This window comes from Furipterus horrens, unplaced genomic scaffold, assembly GCF_987537825.1.
Source record: "Furipterus horrens unplaced genomic scaffold, mFurHor1.1.pri manual_scaffold_7, whole genome shotgun sequence".
Taxonomy (NCBI): domain Eukaryota; kingdom Metazoa; phylum Chordata; class Mammalia; order Chiroptera; family Furipteridae; genus Furipterus; species Furipterus horrens.
In genome coordinates, this window is record NW_028327177.1 from 24,264,726 (window position 1) to 24,280,655 (window position 15,930).

Below are 15,930 nucleotides of genomic sequence, written 5' to 3' on the forward strand. Positions count from 1 at the left end.
CTATATATATATATCCCCCCAGGGTGATCTAATCCATTATCTATCCATTTTAACTACCAGGTAATGACAGACAACTTCTTATCTTTCTCCCTTGTCTTTCTCCCCATCTTCAGACCTGTATTTCCAGATTCTAACAGGACATCTCTCATATGTTATTTTGTGGGTACATCAAATTCAATGTGGCCAAAACCAAATTTATTCTCTCTTTCACCCCAAGCTAGCTGTTTTTTGTATCACTTATATTTCCTGCATTATTTAACAGGCTCAATATCCAACTAAAACCTAGAAAATCTGTGAGCTATCTTTGACTTCTCCTACAATATTCCACATTCTAATCAGTTGAGAAATACTGCTCAGTCATTTTATAGAAACAAATATCTCACTTTTTAGCTATCTGGGACTGTTGAATGGGTCCTTGGTCTTTCATGTTGATAATCAGTCTATTACACTTATTTATTTGTCACAGTTGCTGCTGAATGCCTACTAATATTCTCTTTGTTTTTTACTAAAAAAAAAAAATCCAGATTTATTTTAGTTGTCTAACAAACAACAACAAAGAAACAAAACCACTTCAGGATCCCTTGTGTAACTAGAAGTGATTATTTGACTTGAGTCTGGCCTCTGAGATATAAGCTGACATCTACGGGAGGGGTTTAGAGAGAGCAATTACTTTCTTAGTACAGAGGGGTGACTCGTCTGGTATGGCCATTTGCCTTTTCCTCTTGCCTTTTCTTCGGACTGGACTCAGAGTTGAAACTTGAACTTAGGGCTGTAGGAGTCATTCTGTGACAATGGGGATGAATGTCTTACTCTAGCAACAGGGAGCTGGAACACAAGCTCTAAAAACAGGGAGTAGTTTAGATCCCTTGTTTGTGAAAATATAATCTGTACTTATTCAGATAATTCTGTAAGTTTTTTTGTTATGAACATCTGAATGTAAACCTGAATGATATGCCAGTCATTCTGTTCTGTGTCAGAAGAATATTTTCTGTCCTTACAGTATAAAAGAACATTCTTTAACCAGTAATGCTGATGAAAACCATAATATAGTCATCTAGTTTTAATGAGAAGAAGCAGTATATCGTAATGACCATGGAACAGATAGTCGAAAGATACAAATGTATAACTGCTCTCCCACCTATGGGTAGCTGTATCTCTTGAGCAAGTCTCTTCTCTGAACCTAATATAAGTTTTAAATGAGAACATAGGTCCTGACACATAGTAAATAGTTATCATGATAATAATTAGGCATAGTCCATGATAAAACTTAAGAAGCTCTAGATTGTGACACTCAATTTTCATCATCATTTGGCTGTGATCTAAACATTTTATCTTGACTTGAAAAAAGCTATGAAAACATTGTAAGTTCCTAATTCCATATCCCATATAAAAAATAAGTTACTGTTTTTTGACACCAGATTGGTTGATTTACTTAAGGTAGGGTAACATCAAACCTAAACTGGAAATTTTTTATTCTTAAAGCTGTTAACCTGCATTAGACTTTATAATTATTTTTATAGTTGGCATCCAGAGAAGTTAAACCAAAGAATGTAAATGTAACAATCCATGACCATAACATTAATAATTATTAAAAGTTGAATAATTTTTGTAGTTTACAAATAACTTTCAAATATTTTCTATATCAATTCTTTTTCCTAATGTCTAAGACAACTGTTATCTTTAAATTTACTGATAATATGTATTAACACTCAGCCATTTATTAATTTAGATACAGTCACATAACTTGAATAATTTTTTTCTTTTTGACAGTTTTAGTATTAGATTTATTTTTAAAATTTTGTTTATCTTATAATTTTTAATTATAGTTTGTTTTCACTATTATTTTGTATTGCTTTCAAATGTTAGATTAATTTTTATGCCCTTAATAACTCCTGAAATCTCTGCATCAATCTCCCAGACCCTTATATTAATAACAGTATTTCATTCTGATATATGTAACATTTCATTCAGATCCAATCTCAGAAAGAGTAGAACAGAGGTCTCTGCTGCTAGTCCAAACCAATGAGCCCTTTATTTTTCCAGAATAGAGAAGAGTCAATGTTAAAGCACTTATACCATTATTATGACTAAAAGTTCCCCCAAGCCCTCAGATTAAAACCTGTAAAATCTAGCTAGAATTAAGAAATACCATAAAGAAACTCTCCTTATCCATACAAATTCCTGATATTTGGTCTTTTATAAATATCTTTAAATATTATGTGTCTTATCATATAATTTTTGTATTTTTAGAGAATATATCTTTTATTAGAATATAGCATAGAGATATTATGGATATTGATTGACAAGCTAGCATTCCAAAAGCAGAACCAAGGTCCTGGGAATCTACAGCAGGTAGAAACACAACAAAAATTAATGGATTGGTAATATAAAGTGGGGCTCCCTTTCAAATAGTCATACTTTTGAAAATAACAGAGTAACTTAAGGTACTCTATTACCAGTGTTGAAAAACTTGAAAGGGCCTGAGAGTTACAATGACCCACCAAATTTAGAATAAGCAGAAATCTGGAAGAGGCCCACTAGTCTCACTCCTTGTGTGAGAAGACAGAGCAACATCAACTGAGTTTGCATTAAAACCATAAAGAACTGAGCCAACAGTCAAAACATGGCAAGGAATAACAATTAGGTCTTGCTTGGACTACAGCAATAGCCTTTGACTGGGACTCCTTGTCTTTAATCTCCTTTCCAAATGTATCTTAAGTATACCATTAAAATTATCTTCTAAAAGCACAAATGTGTTCATATTGGCGACTTCTTCTTTAAAGCCCATGAATGTAAAAAGGAACATTCTAGATTTTTAAATGAGATTTAAAGCCCTCCACAGTCTTGTCCCAGCCAACTTTCCACTGTTATCTCCTAATACATATCCCAGTTTGTTCTGCATTTCCATTCTGAAGAACCACTAGCTAGCTGTTCCTTATATATGGCTTGTGCTCACAGGCTTGTACAACCTTGCTTAAGACCTCCCCTCTGCCTGTCCTGTCCTTCACATTCTACAGTGTATTCACAGATTTCTCCAAGCGACATGAATACTTTTCTTACTCTTCCTTTGCAGGGTTTATTTTTATTATATCACTTAACACAGCCTATTTTCTATGAGCATTACTTATATGTGTGTCTTGCTAATTTGATTATGAACTAACTCCTAGATTGGAAGAATTATATACCTCCCTTCTCCTCCCTCCTTCCTTTCTTTGCATCCTCTCTCTCTTCTTTTTTTCATTTCTAGATTCCTTCCTTTATTTCTTCCTCATTCACGCAGTCCTTTGTTTTACCGCCATTCCTTTTATTGTTTTTCTGGCATTTTTTTGTCTTTTAATTTTGCAAACCCAGAATTCAGGTATGCAGTTCTGAGTTGCAGGAAAGGGAAAGCTAGTAAATGTCCCCTGAGGTTACAAAATATGTGCAGATGTACAAGAGGACTCACATAATCACCCTTTAAAAAAACCCAAAGAATGTCATTTGATGCTGAAGCATACCTTTAGTTATTTGCTCATTACTGAGTCATTCATAAAAACAAACAAACAACCAAAAATCTCACAATATTTTAAAGGCAAAAGTGACATCCTCATTGGCTTCCTCATTTTATAGATGAGATAACTGAGAGTCAGAGAAGTGAATTGACTAAACTTATACAACTTGTTAATATAAAAGTCTATTTCTTTTCATTTAAAGAATTTTTGTGAACTATAATTTCACTTTTAATGGGATACTATGTTTAGAAACCTCAGTCATTTCTTTTTAAAATATTCACATTTTTTTTCTTTAAGTATATATTTTAAAATAAAGATTTTATTTTCTTTCTGAAATTTTGAAAATTCTATCTAAAATGTCACGTATAATCAGAATATAAAAACAGCATAAAAATAACACAAGTTGGATAGATTTTAAACAAGTGAAACTTTAAAATGATAAAAATACAGTATCATATAAACTAACTTAAATAAAAACATGTTTTACATCCTATTGAACTAACACTTTTATATTCAATTTAAAATTTAGGCAATCTTTTATTTCTTTAGTTTTGGTGCCAGGGAAAAATGGAAATGAGCATAAGTTAAGAAGTAACACGTTTTTATATGACTGGATGCTGCAGACTGTTGGCCTTGTTATGAGTATTCTTAGTCATGAACATGACCTGAAAGGGCTAATAATAAAATCATAGCCATTTTCTGTTACTCAGAACGTTATATTGAACTGGTAAGTTTTGGTTCATCCATCAGAATGGAATTCAGCTGTCAGTTTTGTTTTTGTTTATTACCCCTACCTCATATGTTATAATAAATAATAAAAATAACTACTGTTATTGGGTACTCCCTTGAGCCAGGCCAACTTCCATATCCTTTTACAAACAATATTTCTACCTCCTGAAGTTATGTTCCTTTTTCATATGAGACATATTTCAAGGTTAGTTATATTATTTCCAGATTGATGTATTGTTTTACAATCTCTAAAACTAATGAAATGAAATAATTGAAATTCCATGTTTAGGAAAACATCAGTAAATTTATTTGCTAATAAATAATATCTGTAAACTTTCTGTTGAAGAAAAATTATAACAAATTTTTGTGCTCATAAACAAAGTTATCACATAATAAAAGTATAGATATGTTCAAATTATAATTAGCTAAATAGAAATTACCAATTTAGATGGCTCCATAATTAAATAATTGGGCTAATTGACTAAAGGTTTTAACTTGTGTTGATTCAAACTTAGCTGTTAATTATTTCATGAAAGTAATAGGCAAAGACATTATACATACAAATTTATACTCTAAATCATAATTATTATGCCATAAGTTGATTTAAAAATGTGTAGATTCAGTCACTTATGAGAATACATCCAGATGAGAGTCTGACACTGATCAGAGATTATGGAATCAATGAATGAGAAAATAGTATTAGGTGAAGGAAATGAAACACAGAAAATCTAGTTCAAACCTGATTTTAAAGATTAGGCTATGAGATCAAATAATTTGCTTAATTAATAATGAGGCTGCTGAAAATCCAAGTGTTAATAGTGATTTTTTCAATGCAGCCTTCAAAGTACCATATATTTGTGTAGCACTTTATAGATTACAGGGTTCCCTCAATTTGTACACAGAAAAATGTTGGGCTGCAAAGGACTATTGGGAAATTTATCCAAGGTCTTATCACCTAAGTGGTAGAATCAAAATTAGAACCCAAATCTTCCAATTATTTCTCAGTATTCTATTATGGTTAACTGTAGACAGAAACAAATAATAACATGGCCACTAGAAAATCTGCTTTGGATTCTTATGCAATAATCAACTCATACTTTCTCTTTAAGCTCACATCTTGGTACAAGATGTTTAATATTCATCTACTCTAAAACCTTTTCCAAACATATGCCCCACCTGCCATTCTAACATCTAGGTTCATGTTCATTTACACACATACACCACCCCACCTCAATGAGTGCTTATTACAGCTAAAGCAAAATGCTTGCTACTGGAGAGACCACAAAAACGAATATAATATAGTCCCCATTCTCAAGAAGTACATACTTTAACACAAAAGATGTAAATAACTATATAAGACAGAATAATGTATTTTAGTAGGTAATAAATGCCATAGGTTCAGAAAGTCTATGAGTATTCTTATATTTGTAATTTTTATGTCAATACGTAACCCTTTTAGATCATACGAAATTTGAGTTGGGAAGAATGCTTCTGCCCTACATATCACATTTTCTTCCTTCCTTATTTCCCATATCCTCCCTGATTCTATAAAGCAAGCTCTCCATCCTGTTGGTGACCAATAGCATTCACCCCTTGTATCCCCTGCAGAGTATTCTAGTTGCTAGCAAGCCTGTAACTCTGGATGCTTGATGAAAGCAAAGATGAATGCCTAAATTTCTTTTTTGTTGGAGGTAAAATAAAAGTCTTTTCTGTGTGTTCTTAGGCAATATACAGGAAGAAATTATTGCTTTTAGCAATAGACACTACTGTCCATAGATTGACCCTTTTAGCTGCAGGTGACCTGAACGCAACTTCTTTAAAATTCTTTCTTTTGTCAATTTTTAGTAACATTATATTACTAAAAGAGGAGAAGTTAATTTTTCTTCCTTAATTTTATAGTGTGCTAAAATACAAATTACTCTTAGTCATCTCAAATGAATACTTAATAATTAATAAATAAATATTTTTAATTTCCTGGCCTGATATGTGGTTATACAGTAAGAGGTTGAAACTCACAAATACGTGTAAAGAAAAAGGACCAATGCTTAAACATCAGCATAAAATTATGGATAAAAAAACCATATTTTAACTTAAATATGGTTTTGTGAATAAGAAAAATAATTTTAAAAATAAGCTTACAAACACATAACTCTATTTCATCTGCTAGAATGTGAGAGAATGCACTTGGAAAAAAATCAAAAAAGAAAAGTAACATTTTACAAAAATCAAAGCGTTTGAAATTATTATTTATTTACCTAAAAATCGGTCTTCACATTATAATCAAAATGCTTTCATAATGCATTTAAGTAATGACTTAAAATACCATTAATTACTTTGAAGAGATATGTTATGGCTGAACTGTGTAACCCCAAATTCATATGTTGTAATCCAAACTCCTAGTCCCTCAGAATGTGACTTTATTTGGAGGCAGTGCCTTTAAAGAGGTAATTAAGGTAAAAATAGGCCATGTACATGGGCCTTAATCCAATAGGACTGGTGTCCTGATAAGAAGAGGAAATTTGGACACAGATGCACACAAAGGGAAGACCAGAGGAGGACACAGCCAGAAGGTGGTCATCTGGATGCCAAAGAGGGAGATCTAGAAAGAAACCAAACTAGCCAACACTTTACTTTGATCTTGGACTTAGAGCCTCAGAACTGTGAGAAAATTAATTTTTGTTGTTTAAGATAGTCTGTGGTATTTTGCATGGCAGCTCTAGCAAACTAACACAAAATGTTAAGGAAAAATAAATCCTGAAGTTAGAAACTTTTAAATTCAAAGATTAATCACAGATAAAAATATAAATTTCTAAAATTCCATGTAAAGCAAGGTATATTTGTACCTATGAGACAAAAAGGAAATTAATAGCTCTTGCTTCTATCAGCTAAAATATGAAGGAAAGAAATTCTCCTTTGGCTTAGAGCTTTAGGATTTGTGTGTGCATGTGTGTGCATGTGTGTAGATAGAGGTAAATTATGTGTAAATATAACTTTACCTATCTTTAAATTAAAGTTTAAATACTACTAGTTGCTGGGGAGTAGAAATGGTAAGAATAATAATTTGAGATATATAAAAAGTTGACTAAACTAAGAAAAATAAGAAAAATCGAATAAATGTTTAGACTTTAAAAATTATCATTAATTTTTACCCTTTTCTTCTCTTTCCACTCATTTATTTTTAAGATTACCTTAGATATATACTTATATCCAGCTAGTAGATTGTTGATGGAAACAAATATAGACCTGAAATCCAAGAACTTAGGTAAGAACCAGTTATCTCTTGCAAATAATTTAACAATTTTTGTTTTTCTCCTTCATCATCATAGTCATCATCATCATCACCATCACTTTTATCATCACCACTATCATCATGTTACAGCTACCATTTAATTATTCTTTATTATATTTCAAACTATGCTTAAGAGTTTTATATACATATAATTTTGAAAACAATCCTACGAGGAAGGTACTATTATTAGCATATCCTATAGAATAAGAAATCTAGGCACAAAGATGTTAATTAACTTGCCCAAGGTCATACAAAGGTAAGATCTGAACCCAGGCAGTTTGGTTCTGGAGTCCACATTTCTAATACTACTCTGTAGTCTATATTTAATCACAATCAGTAAAAATAAACAGAAGGCTGCTTAACAAAACTGCTTCTGTCTCTGTTACTGTGACTCAGACTTCAGAGGCTATACTGTGGATGTGGCTGTCACTACGGTTTCCATAATGCACACCAACAGCAAGAAGTTATTCTTGCAACAGCCATTTCTCCCTTGATATACTGATCATCCCCTCCTTTATTTATCTCAAAGACAAATTGAGAAATTATATGAATACTTGTGGAAAATTTTTATTTTTAAATTCTAGCTTTGTGAATTTTAATATGAGTGAGAAATCCACCTTCACAGACATAAATAAGAAAAAAACCTTAGAAGAGAGAATATAGGTTATAAACTATTTTAACATATGATTTTATCTAGTTTCTTTTTCATTTCAATCCATGACTCACTTTTAATTAGGCAATACAGACATTTGTAGATTTTGTAGGTGGAACTAAAGATTTTTAAATCAGGCCTTGATAAAGATTACCACTAATATCTCTTGTACATCTAGGGCCACATCGTATATCGCTGCTCTTATTTAATAGTTCAATTAACTAGATTTTAAAATCTAGTTTTATTTCTCTTCATAAATACACTCGGGAAAAGGTATGATGTAAAAAAGTACACAGCAGGTGACTAATCAAAGGCTTGAAGGTTGGTTGGCTTGGATAAGCAGCCACAGTCTAGTAGGGTGTGGCCTCATTTGGGGCTAGGGAACAATCTGAAGGGTGCAATGCTTAGTCAAAATGTGTCCTCAGATGGTGGAGGGACGTGGGCCATGAGAAGGCGGAATCAGCACACTTCCTCAGAGGCATGTAGACTAAATCTGGCAGCAAGAATGCTTCTGGGTAATGTAATTTGTTTTTTTTCTCCTCCCTATGTTCCCATATCAGCAGTTCCACAAAATTTCTCTTGAGATTTTTCGACAGAACATGAAGTTATCTGATTGCAGGGTTACGTAGAAATGGACACAAGAACAGAAAAATGTTACAAGGTATAACTGAAGTTTAGAGAAATGGTGTGTTTCATTAAGAAATCTGGGTGCAATGCCCTGGCTACTGTGGCTCAGTGGATTGAGCGTCGGCCTGCAAGTCAAGTGTCGCTGGTTTGATTCCCAGTCAGGGCACATTACTAGGTTGCACATCAGGTCTCCAGTTAGGGGCACAAGTGAGAGGCAACCACAGTGAAAAAAAGAAAAAAAGAAATCTGGGTGCAGCCACTAGAATTCTCTCTGTTTTTTTCATCAATAAGATTGATTGCTAATATTTCTTGACCTGGTTTGGGATGAAAACTGTGAGTAGGTGATCTTAATTCCAATTTTTTAAAAAAATGAAACCTTTCTGCTGAATATCTGGCCAGATTAAATCTAGTGGGAATTTTTTTTGAAAATCTGAATCCTACCTCTGTTGATGAAACAACAGACTGCCTATACCAAGAAAGGATGCTTCATTACTTCTATGGGACATCTTAACCTACTCCTGGAAGACCCTGCGGGGTAGAGTTTGGATTACTGAGATTGCTCCTATTGGAATTCTTGAGTTCTATTCATCAGATGATTCCATCTAACACTGGCACAAAGGTATGTTTTATGATGAATTATAATTTGTTCTTTGATCTATGAGACAGGAAGATCAGGCTAGGAATGATGAGATAGATGACTCAACAAAGATAGTTCACCATGAGGAAATAGTTTGTAGTAAACAAGAGAAAGTTGTGTTGTGGACCCTTTTAATAGGTTGTACCGTATGAGTTAATTACATTTTTGGTTAAGCTGAAAGCATAATTTCAGCAATAGAAAACAGGATAAGTATTTTATAGTCAGATGATAGGATTTGTTAGAAACTGTGAGAGGCCTGGTAAAGGTGTCAGATTTTTCATTCTCAAAACAAAACCTCCATTTTCAATAACATTACTCAACACTGGCTTCCAATTAAAACCCTAATAGTGGAGTCAACTGAATTCAGTTGCCCATAAATAAATTTTACAAGCTGCTCACTTTTGAGTAGTAGTTCTGATACCATAGTTGACATCACAATTACCGGGTAGGCTTGTTAAATTACAGAAATACCACCCAGACTTTTGCTTAATAGATCTAGAGGGAGCGAGAAAATTACATTCTAAAAGTTATCAAGTGATGTTGATGCTACTGGAAAACCATTTGGAAACCACTACCTGAGAGAATGTTAAGGGAATTATATTGCTTCATAAAATTAGTTCTTTGCCAAGACTAAAATTTCTTCTAATCTAACATAAATAGTGTCAAAGTTATAAAAGTTTGAAGCCTCAGGCATTCATTTATTTATGAATTGAAATGGAATCAAAACTTGTTTTTCTGAAAAATATTTTGAGTCATGCCTATAGTAGTCTTTAGTCAATCTTCCTGTAACAAATTTCTGTCATGTATCCATAAGAAGAATCATTGCCATTGTTTCTAAGAAACTTGTTTTTATTGTATAAACTATATAAATCATACAGCCAACTGAATTTCTCCTTCTGCCTTTGCTGCTTGCTAGGAAGCTCATGGTCAAAGTATATGCCCCACATATAGCAGGTGTATAGGATACTACACTGCATTTTGCTCACAAACTTGACCTTGTTTTGTCTTGACTTCATTTTCCCTTGATACTCATTTCTTCATTGACATTATTACTGGGAGTATCATATGCATTTTTAAAAATTACCTACACTCCTTCTGAAGTATAGTAGGATATAAATAAACAAATAAGATAAATTTGTGTTATCTGAAGACATGATAACAAAAGTTTTAATATCCTATTTTATTAGGACTCATGCCTTGGTCTTTGGATTATATAAAATGCATAAATGAAAGATTAGAGCATAAGAGAGGCCACATAAGATCAAATCTACCTATATAGCCCAAGGCAGAAATACCAAAGAAAGTACCTGGAAATGCATAGATATCATTTCTGATAACAAGCTCAAAAGGTTAGTGTTGTATCTGAAATAGTATATCATTACAAAACTATTTTCTTTGAAATTCACTAAAGTTATTTGAAGTTTTTCATATTTTTATTTTAGAGAAAAACTTCCAGAAGTTCAGAACCTGGTGAGTAAAGGCAAGGCTATTTTTGTCTTAAATTTACCTCCCTTGGCTTTGGGCCGGCACCATTTCCAATATGCCACAATTTTGTGATGAACAATCAACATTCACCATGTCAGTATTCAGTATATTTGGGGAAGACACTGGTGGTTTGAAAGATGATGCTGATGTAAGACTCTCTGCCTCTTCTAGCTCATATAGAGGAGAAACCAGAAATCCACGCTACTTATCACATGTGCATATCCAATATAGCCAGTTATGTTCTATTTAAGTCTTGACTTTACTGAAGAATGGAGTATAATAGAGAGAAACAGAAGGTTTAGTAGGTAAGGATAAAATATATCTAAGAATAGAAAAATCCAAACTGCAGATAAATACACCACAAACATTACATGACTGCAATGATTAAATTACTAAGTGATAGAGTGCATAATAACTAAATGTTATGAGTAAGGTTTGGGATTTTCATTCTTTTATTAAATCTTAAATAGATACATTGGAGAAAAGTCTCTTCCTGACTTTGGTCATGAGTAATATCATGAACATTAAAATGTTTTGAAAATATAAAGGCAATGAAGAGCAAGAGCAATGAAATAATAATTTTTTCCTACCATGGTAAGCCTTCTACTTCAACTTATTCTCCAAAAAAGCAGTTTAAGAAAATTGTTGCTAAAAAGACTTTTTGAACTATGTACAGTACCTACCTCATAAGTATGTATTTTGCTCTAATATCTCATTAATAAATCAGATTCAGTTAAAATACTATAAAATAAAAAAATTCTATGTGTAGGAATACCATAAGAAGATAATAGTGCTTAAACATTTTGAGGGTGTTAAGAGCCTTTATAGATTTCATAAAATGAAAAATTCTAAAAGATTTGTTTTTCATATCATTTATGAGTTTCATTTCTTTATTCTTTAATATAATGATTTTTAAAAACAAGGCAAATTCTATCACTAAAAGTTGGTATACAAATTCATTATAAATTTGACCATTTAATAATATCATGGGGTTACTGCATTATATGTTTGTGTCTGACTAATCTGCATTCAGCTGTTTAAGAGAATCTAATGGTTTGATATGATTAATTGATTTTACAACTTTTAAAAAGAAAAATGTCTTGCCTTTGAATGGTAATCTTGTTCCAGTCTGGAATCTGATCCGGCTACCTGTTTGTATTTGTTAATTTTCATTTGGCGATTTCTCTCCTCTATATCCATAGAACCTATCGAGTAGAAAAAAACCCATAAAATTAATGTTCAGGTCTTACTTGTGAGCCCTACTTATAGTCTGTATAAAAGAAGAAATGCTAGACTGTTATATTACTTACATTCAAGGTAGTAATGAAAAATTCAATGTATAATTTTTGATATATTTAAATATTCAATTTGGCAAATAAAATAATAATTATTAATATGTGAAATAATTTTAATCTGAATAAAATGTAAGTGAAATTTAAACAAAAGACAACAAATCTTCACTAATATAAAACACTTTCTGGTACATGTAGGTCAAGGAGTATATATTTGACAACACATAAATTTGACAATAATTTTATTATAAAAACTTTGGTTTGTAATTCATCAAAACTTTATTTACTGAAGAAAACCTATAAGTTTAATTGGTCTCAAATTACAATTGCATTTAGAAACTATTTCATAAAATTAGCCCGTGTATTAAAATAGGTTGCCCTAACATACATGTGGATGCAGTTTCAAGATATTTTGAACTTGAACTTTCTAGAACTGGGATCAAGAAAGAAGCACTTAGAACAGTACTGCTCAGAAGATACACAGTGTATTATTGAAATAATTTCAGAAAAAAAGAAAGCAAGGAGGTGAAAATGTGAGATGGTAAGTTTATTAAAAATAAGATTAATGCTCTCTATAATAGGTGCTACTTCCAAACATATCAATTATAGATATCAAGAATGTCTTTAAAAACTTTGGTTAGGACAATAACTAAATTCTGTTAGCAAAACTTAGCAAACATAAAAAGTGCATTAAAAGTATATTTATGATTTTTAAATAAATTTTATAGGAAAATTCAATTTTTCATAAATAAAAAACAAAATAAAAACAAAATCTCAATTTTACATTACAAATCTTCAAGCTGGGAAAAATAATCATAACTTGGTAGGCTCAAGTGGGTAGCTATAATAAATGTTGTCATATAAATGCACAAACACTGACTATACGTCTGAATGTAAATATACTCATGCATGCTTCTTGCATAAGACCATAACTTTAAAAATGCAATAAAGATATTGGATAAAATTATGTCTGTTTAAAGGTAGGTATTTAAATAGTCATTCTAAAAAATCCATTATATGTATGATAATTCTTGATAGTAACAAATTTTGAGTAGAAATCAATTAACTAATATAAAGAGGAAAGAAAAAATCCTAAAGAGGAGTCAGAAAATCTTGAATAAAATAATGTATGAAGACCTTATATGATATGATCATTAAGTGTAACAGCAAATTTAAATCAACTATTCAATAGTGAAGTAATCAATTTCTTTTAAGAGTAACATTTTAATAATTAATTGAATAATTGATTCTCAAATTATAAAATGGGGAATATACATATCATGTTAATATCAACTGAATGACATAAAATCAAGTGAGTGTTCCCGTGATGTGCATGTGAAATAGAGTCAAGTATCATATCTATTAGTTGATTAAAATACAAGTTTGGAATTGTTTGTACCTCAAAAGTATTCTCAAGTAAATATGTTTATTTTATCCAAGAGCAAGGGAACTAAATAAATAAAGCCATGATGGCATAAAAGAATGCCTATACTGAAAGAATATTAGCTAAACTGAGAGTCTAAGAAGTTCCTTTTAAAAAGTTACATTTTGAAAATTGTATTTTATATAGAATAACAGCAATCGACAAAAGTTGAATTATATATACAGACACATACATATAGATCCATACATATACATACATAAATATGTATTTTCCAATATTTAGACTATTTTCTGAAATCAACCTCTTACGAAGCTACATTTGATTCTTTCTGATTACTGGTACTATATAGGATATATGTTGGCAGGAGTTGGCAAACTTTTTCTGAGAAGGGCCAATAGTAAATACCTTAGGCTTTGCAGACCATATGGTTTCTGCCAAAACTCTGCCATTGTAACGCAAAGGTAGCTACAGATACAGACAATTCATACACAAATGAATGCAGCTGTCCTCTAATAAAACCTTATTTACAAAATGGGCAGTGGGCTGGATTTGGTCTGTGGGCCAGTTTGCCAATCCCTCAGTTAAGATATACTGGTTTAATATTGTTTTGCAAAAGAAGCCTTTCTCCTTAATAATAGTTTAGAGATTTTTAGAATCAATTTTATGATTTTTTTTCAGAACATCATTTATGTTTAACAGATAACTGGGGGGTGGGGGGTTCTAAAAAGGATATTAACCTGTATTTGCTGTCAGAGTTTGCATCTTAATCATTTAAATACGCTATCAACTAAATTCCAATCTCAAACACATCTCTCAAATCCAGACTCAATCAATCATCATCTATTAATGATCCCTAAATGGAAAAATATTATGTTAGAGCCTTAACCATGAAATCTCAAGGTACCACCTTAGTGAACGTACCACAACAAATGTGGGTGAATATATTTTTAACATACAATGTAAATTCTCCTATGAGGTTAATCCTTAGGAGAATAACCTGACATGTGTCTCTCCAAAATTATTTGGCTCATATGAATATTTCCATTCCATTCCCTTCTTGTACTTTATCAACCTATTTTCATAAAGAAAACACTCCACAAGCAACAATATCCCTGACAAAGAAAGCATCCTATTGATAAAAGTATCCATCATAAAAAATTCTTCACCAGCAAGTTGATTTTTCTTTGCTGGTCCTTTTTTCTAGTGAAAATAACCTAGAAATAGTATTTCAATAGCATTATGTTGGTTACAACCAAACTCAGTCTTCTTTTTCTTTCCCTGAGGAATGAAAAACAATTTAGGGAAATTGCAAGTAGAAGAGCTGTTCACTCTCTGGTTGGAGAAAGAAATACATAATTTCTAAACTTTCAACACTGATGTCCAATGCTGTACTTATATAAAAGGAAAATAAGTGAAATTGTTAAAGAGACAGGTTTTTGTTCAATTGCCTATCTTTCAGATTTACATTGCAAATTTGCATAGAAGAGGTCCTAAAAATTCTACAATAAAGAATAATCATTTCATCACAGAAATCTAACCCCCCACCTGTTATCTGTCAATATCTTGTTATAACAATGTCAAAAATACATTGTGTGAAATACTGGCTTATAGGTTTAGTGGGTAAATTTATCTAGGAATTTTTTAAATTCATATTATTATATGTAATGGCATATTAATGGTTTCATTTGATTTTGCTATTTAAGCAAGCTAAAATTAGTTATATGTTCAAAATCAAATTAAATATCAAATCATTTTCAAATTATAATAACAAGTGAGTAAGAGGTTAATGGAACAATCACACTTCTTGGACAAACACACTTGCAACAAAAGTTTGCACATATTTGTCTATGTAATGAGGAGATAATTTATTTAAAAGTATTAAACTGCAATATTCAAATTGTCTGACTGGCTCTCCTAATAATGGATTTAAATTACACAATGCTTTGTTTTATCTACTCTAAATAATTTAAGGCAGAGAACTAAAGGAAAAGTAGAATGTAGATGTGCTGAGAAATATTCATAAATATCTCAAAACATTTGTTTTCCTCAAATTGGAAACTCCTGGTCCATTGTCTGTCACTTAATTTTAAAAATACAATATTTTGATACTGATTTAATGTGTTTTCTAACATCATATCACGTATTTGGTAAGCTATTTATTTTGATATAAGCCATTTAAGAGTTTTACTTGTTCTTAAATCAATAAGCTCAAATCAATCAATGGTTCTTTAGAACTTAAAAAGTCTACTTAATGTGCCCAGAAAGTTAGTCATATGTATCATGTTGGTAAGACAACCAAGTTAAAAAATCTAAGTTATAGGTGGATTTTGTATCCAGACATGTA

General features: G+C 31.5%; 1 protein-coding gene across 9 annotated transcripts in view; it reads right to left on the reverse strand.

Moving 5' to 3' along the window:
• Positions 1–15,930, reverse strand: part of RIMS2 (regulating synaptic membrane exocytosis 2) — a 426,764-nt gene that overhangs the window by 102,033 nt on the left and 308,801 nt on the right. For 4 of the 9 annotated variants that reach the window (XM_090283463.1, XM_090283465.1, XM_090283464.1 and 1 more), the window contains one exon: positions 12,015–12,115. The exons of the other annotated variants lie outside the window; for them this stretch is intronic. In XM_090283463.1, the coding sequence (XP_090139589.1) occupies positions 12,015–12,115 (101 nt within the window). The remainder of the gene's footprint in view (positions 1–12,014; positions 12,116–15,930) is intronic. 9 annotated transcript variants of the gene reach the window in all.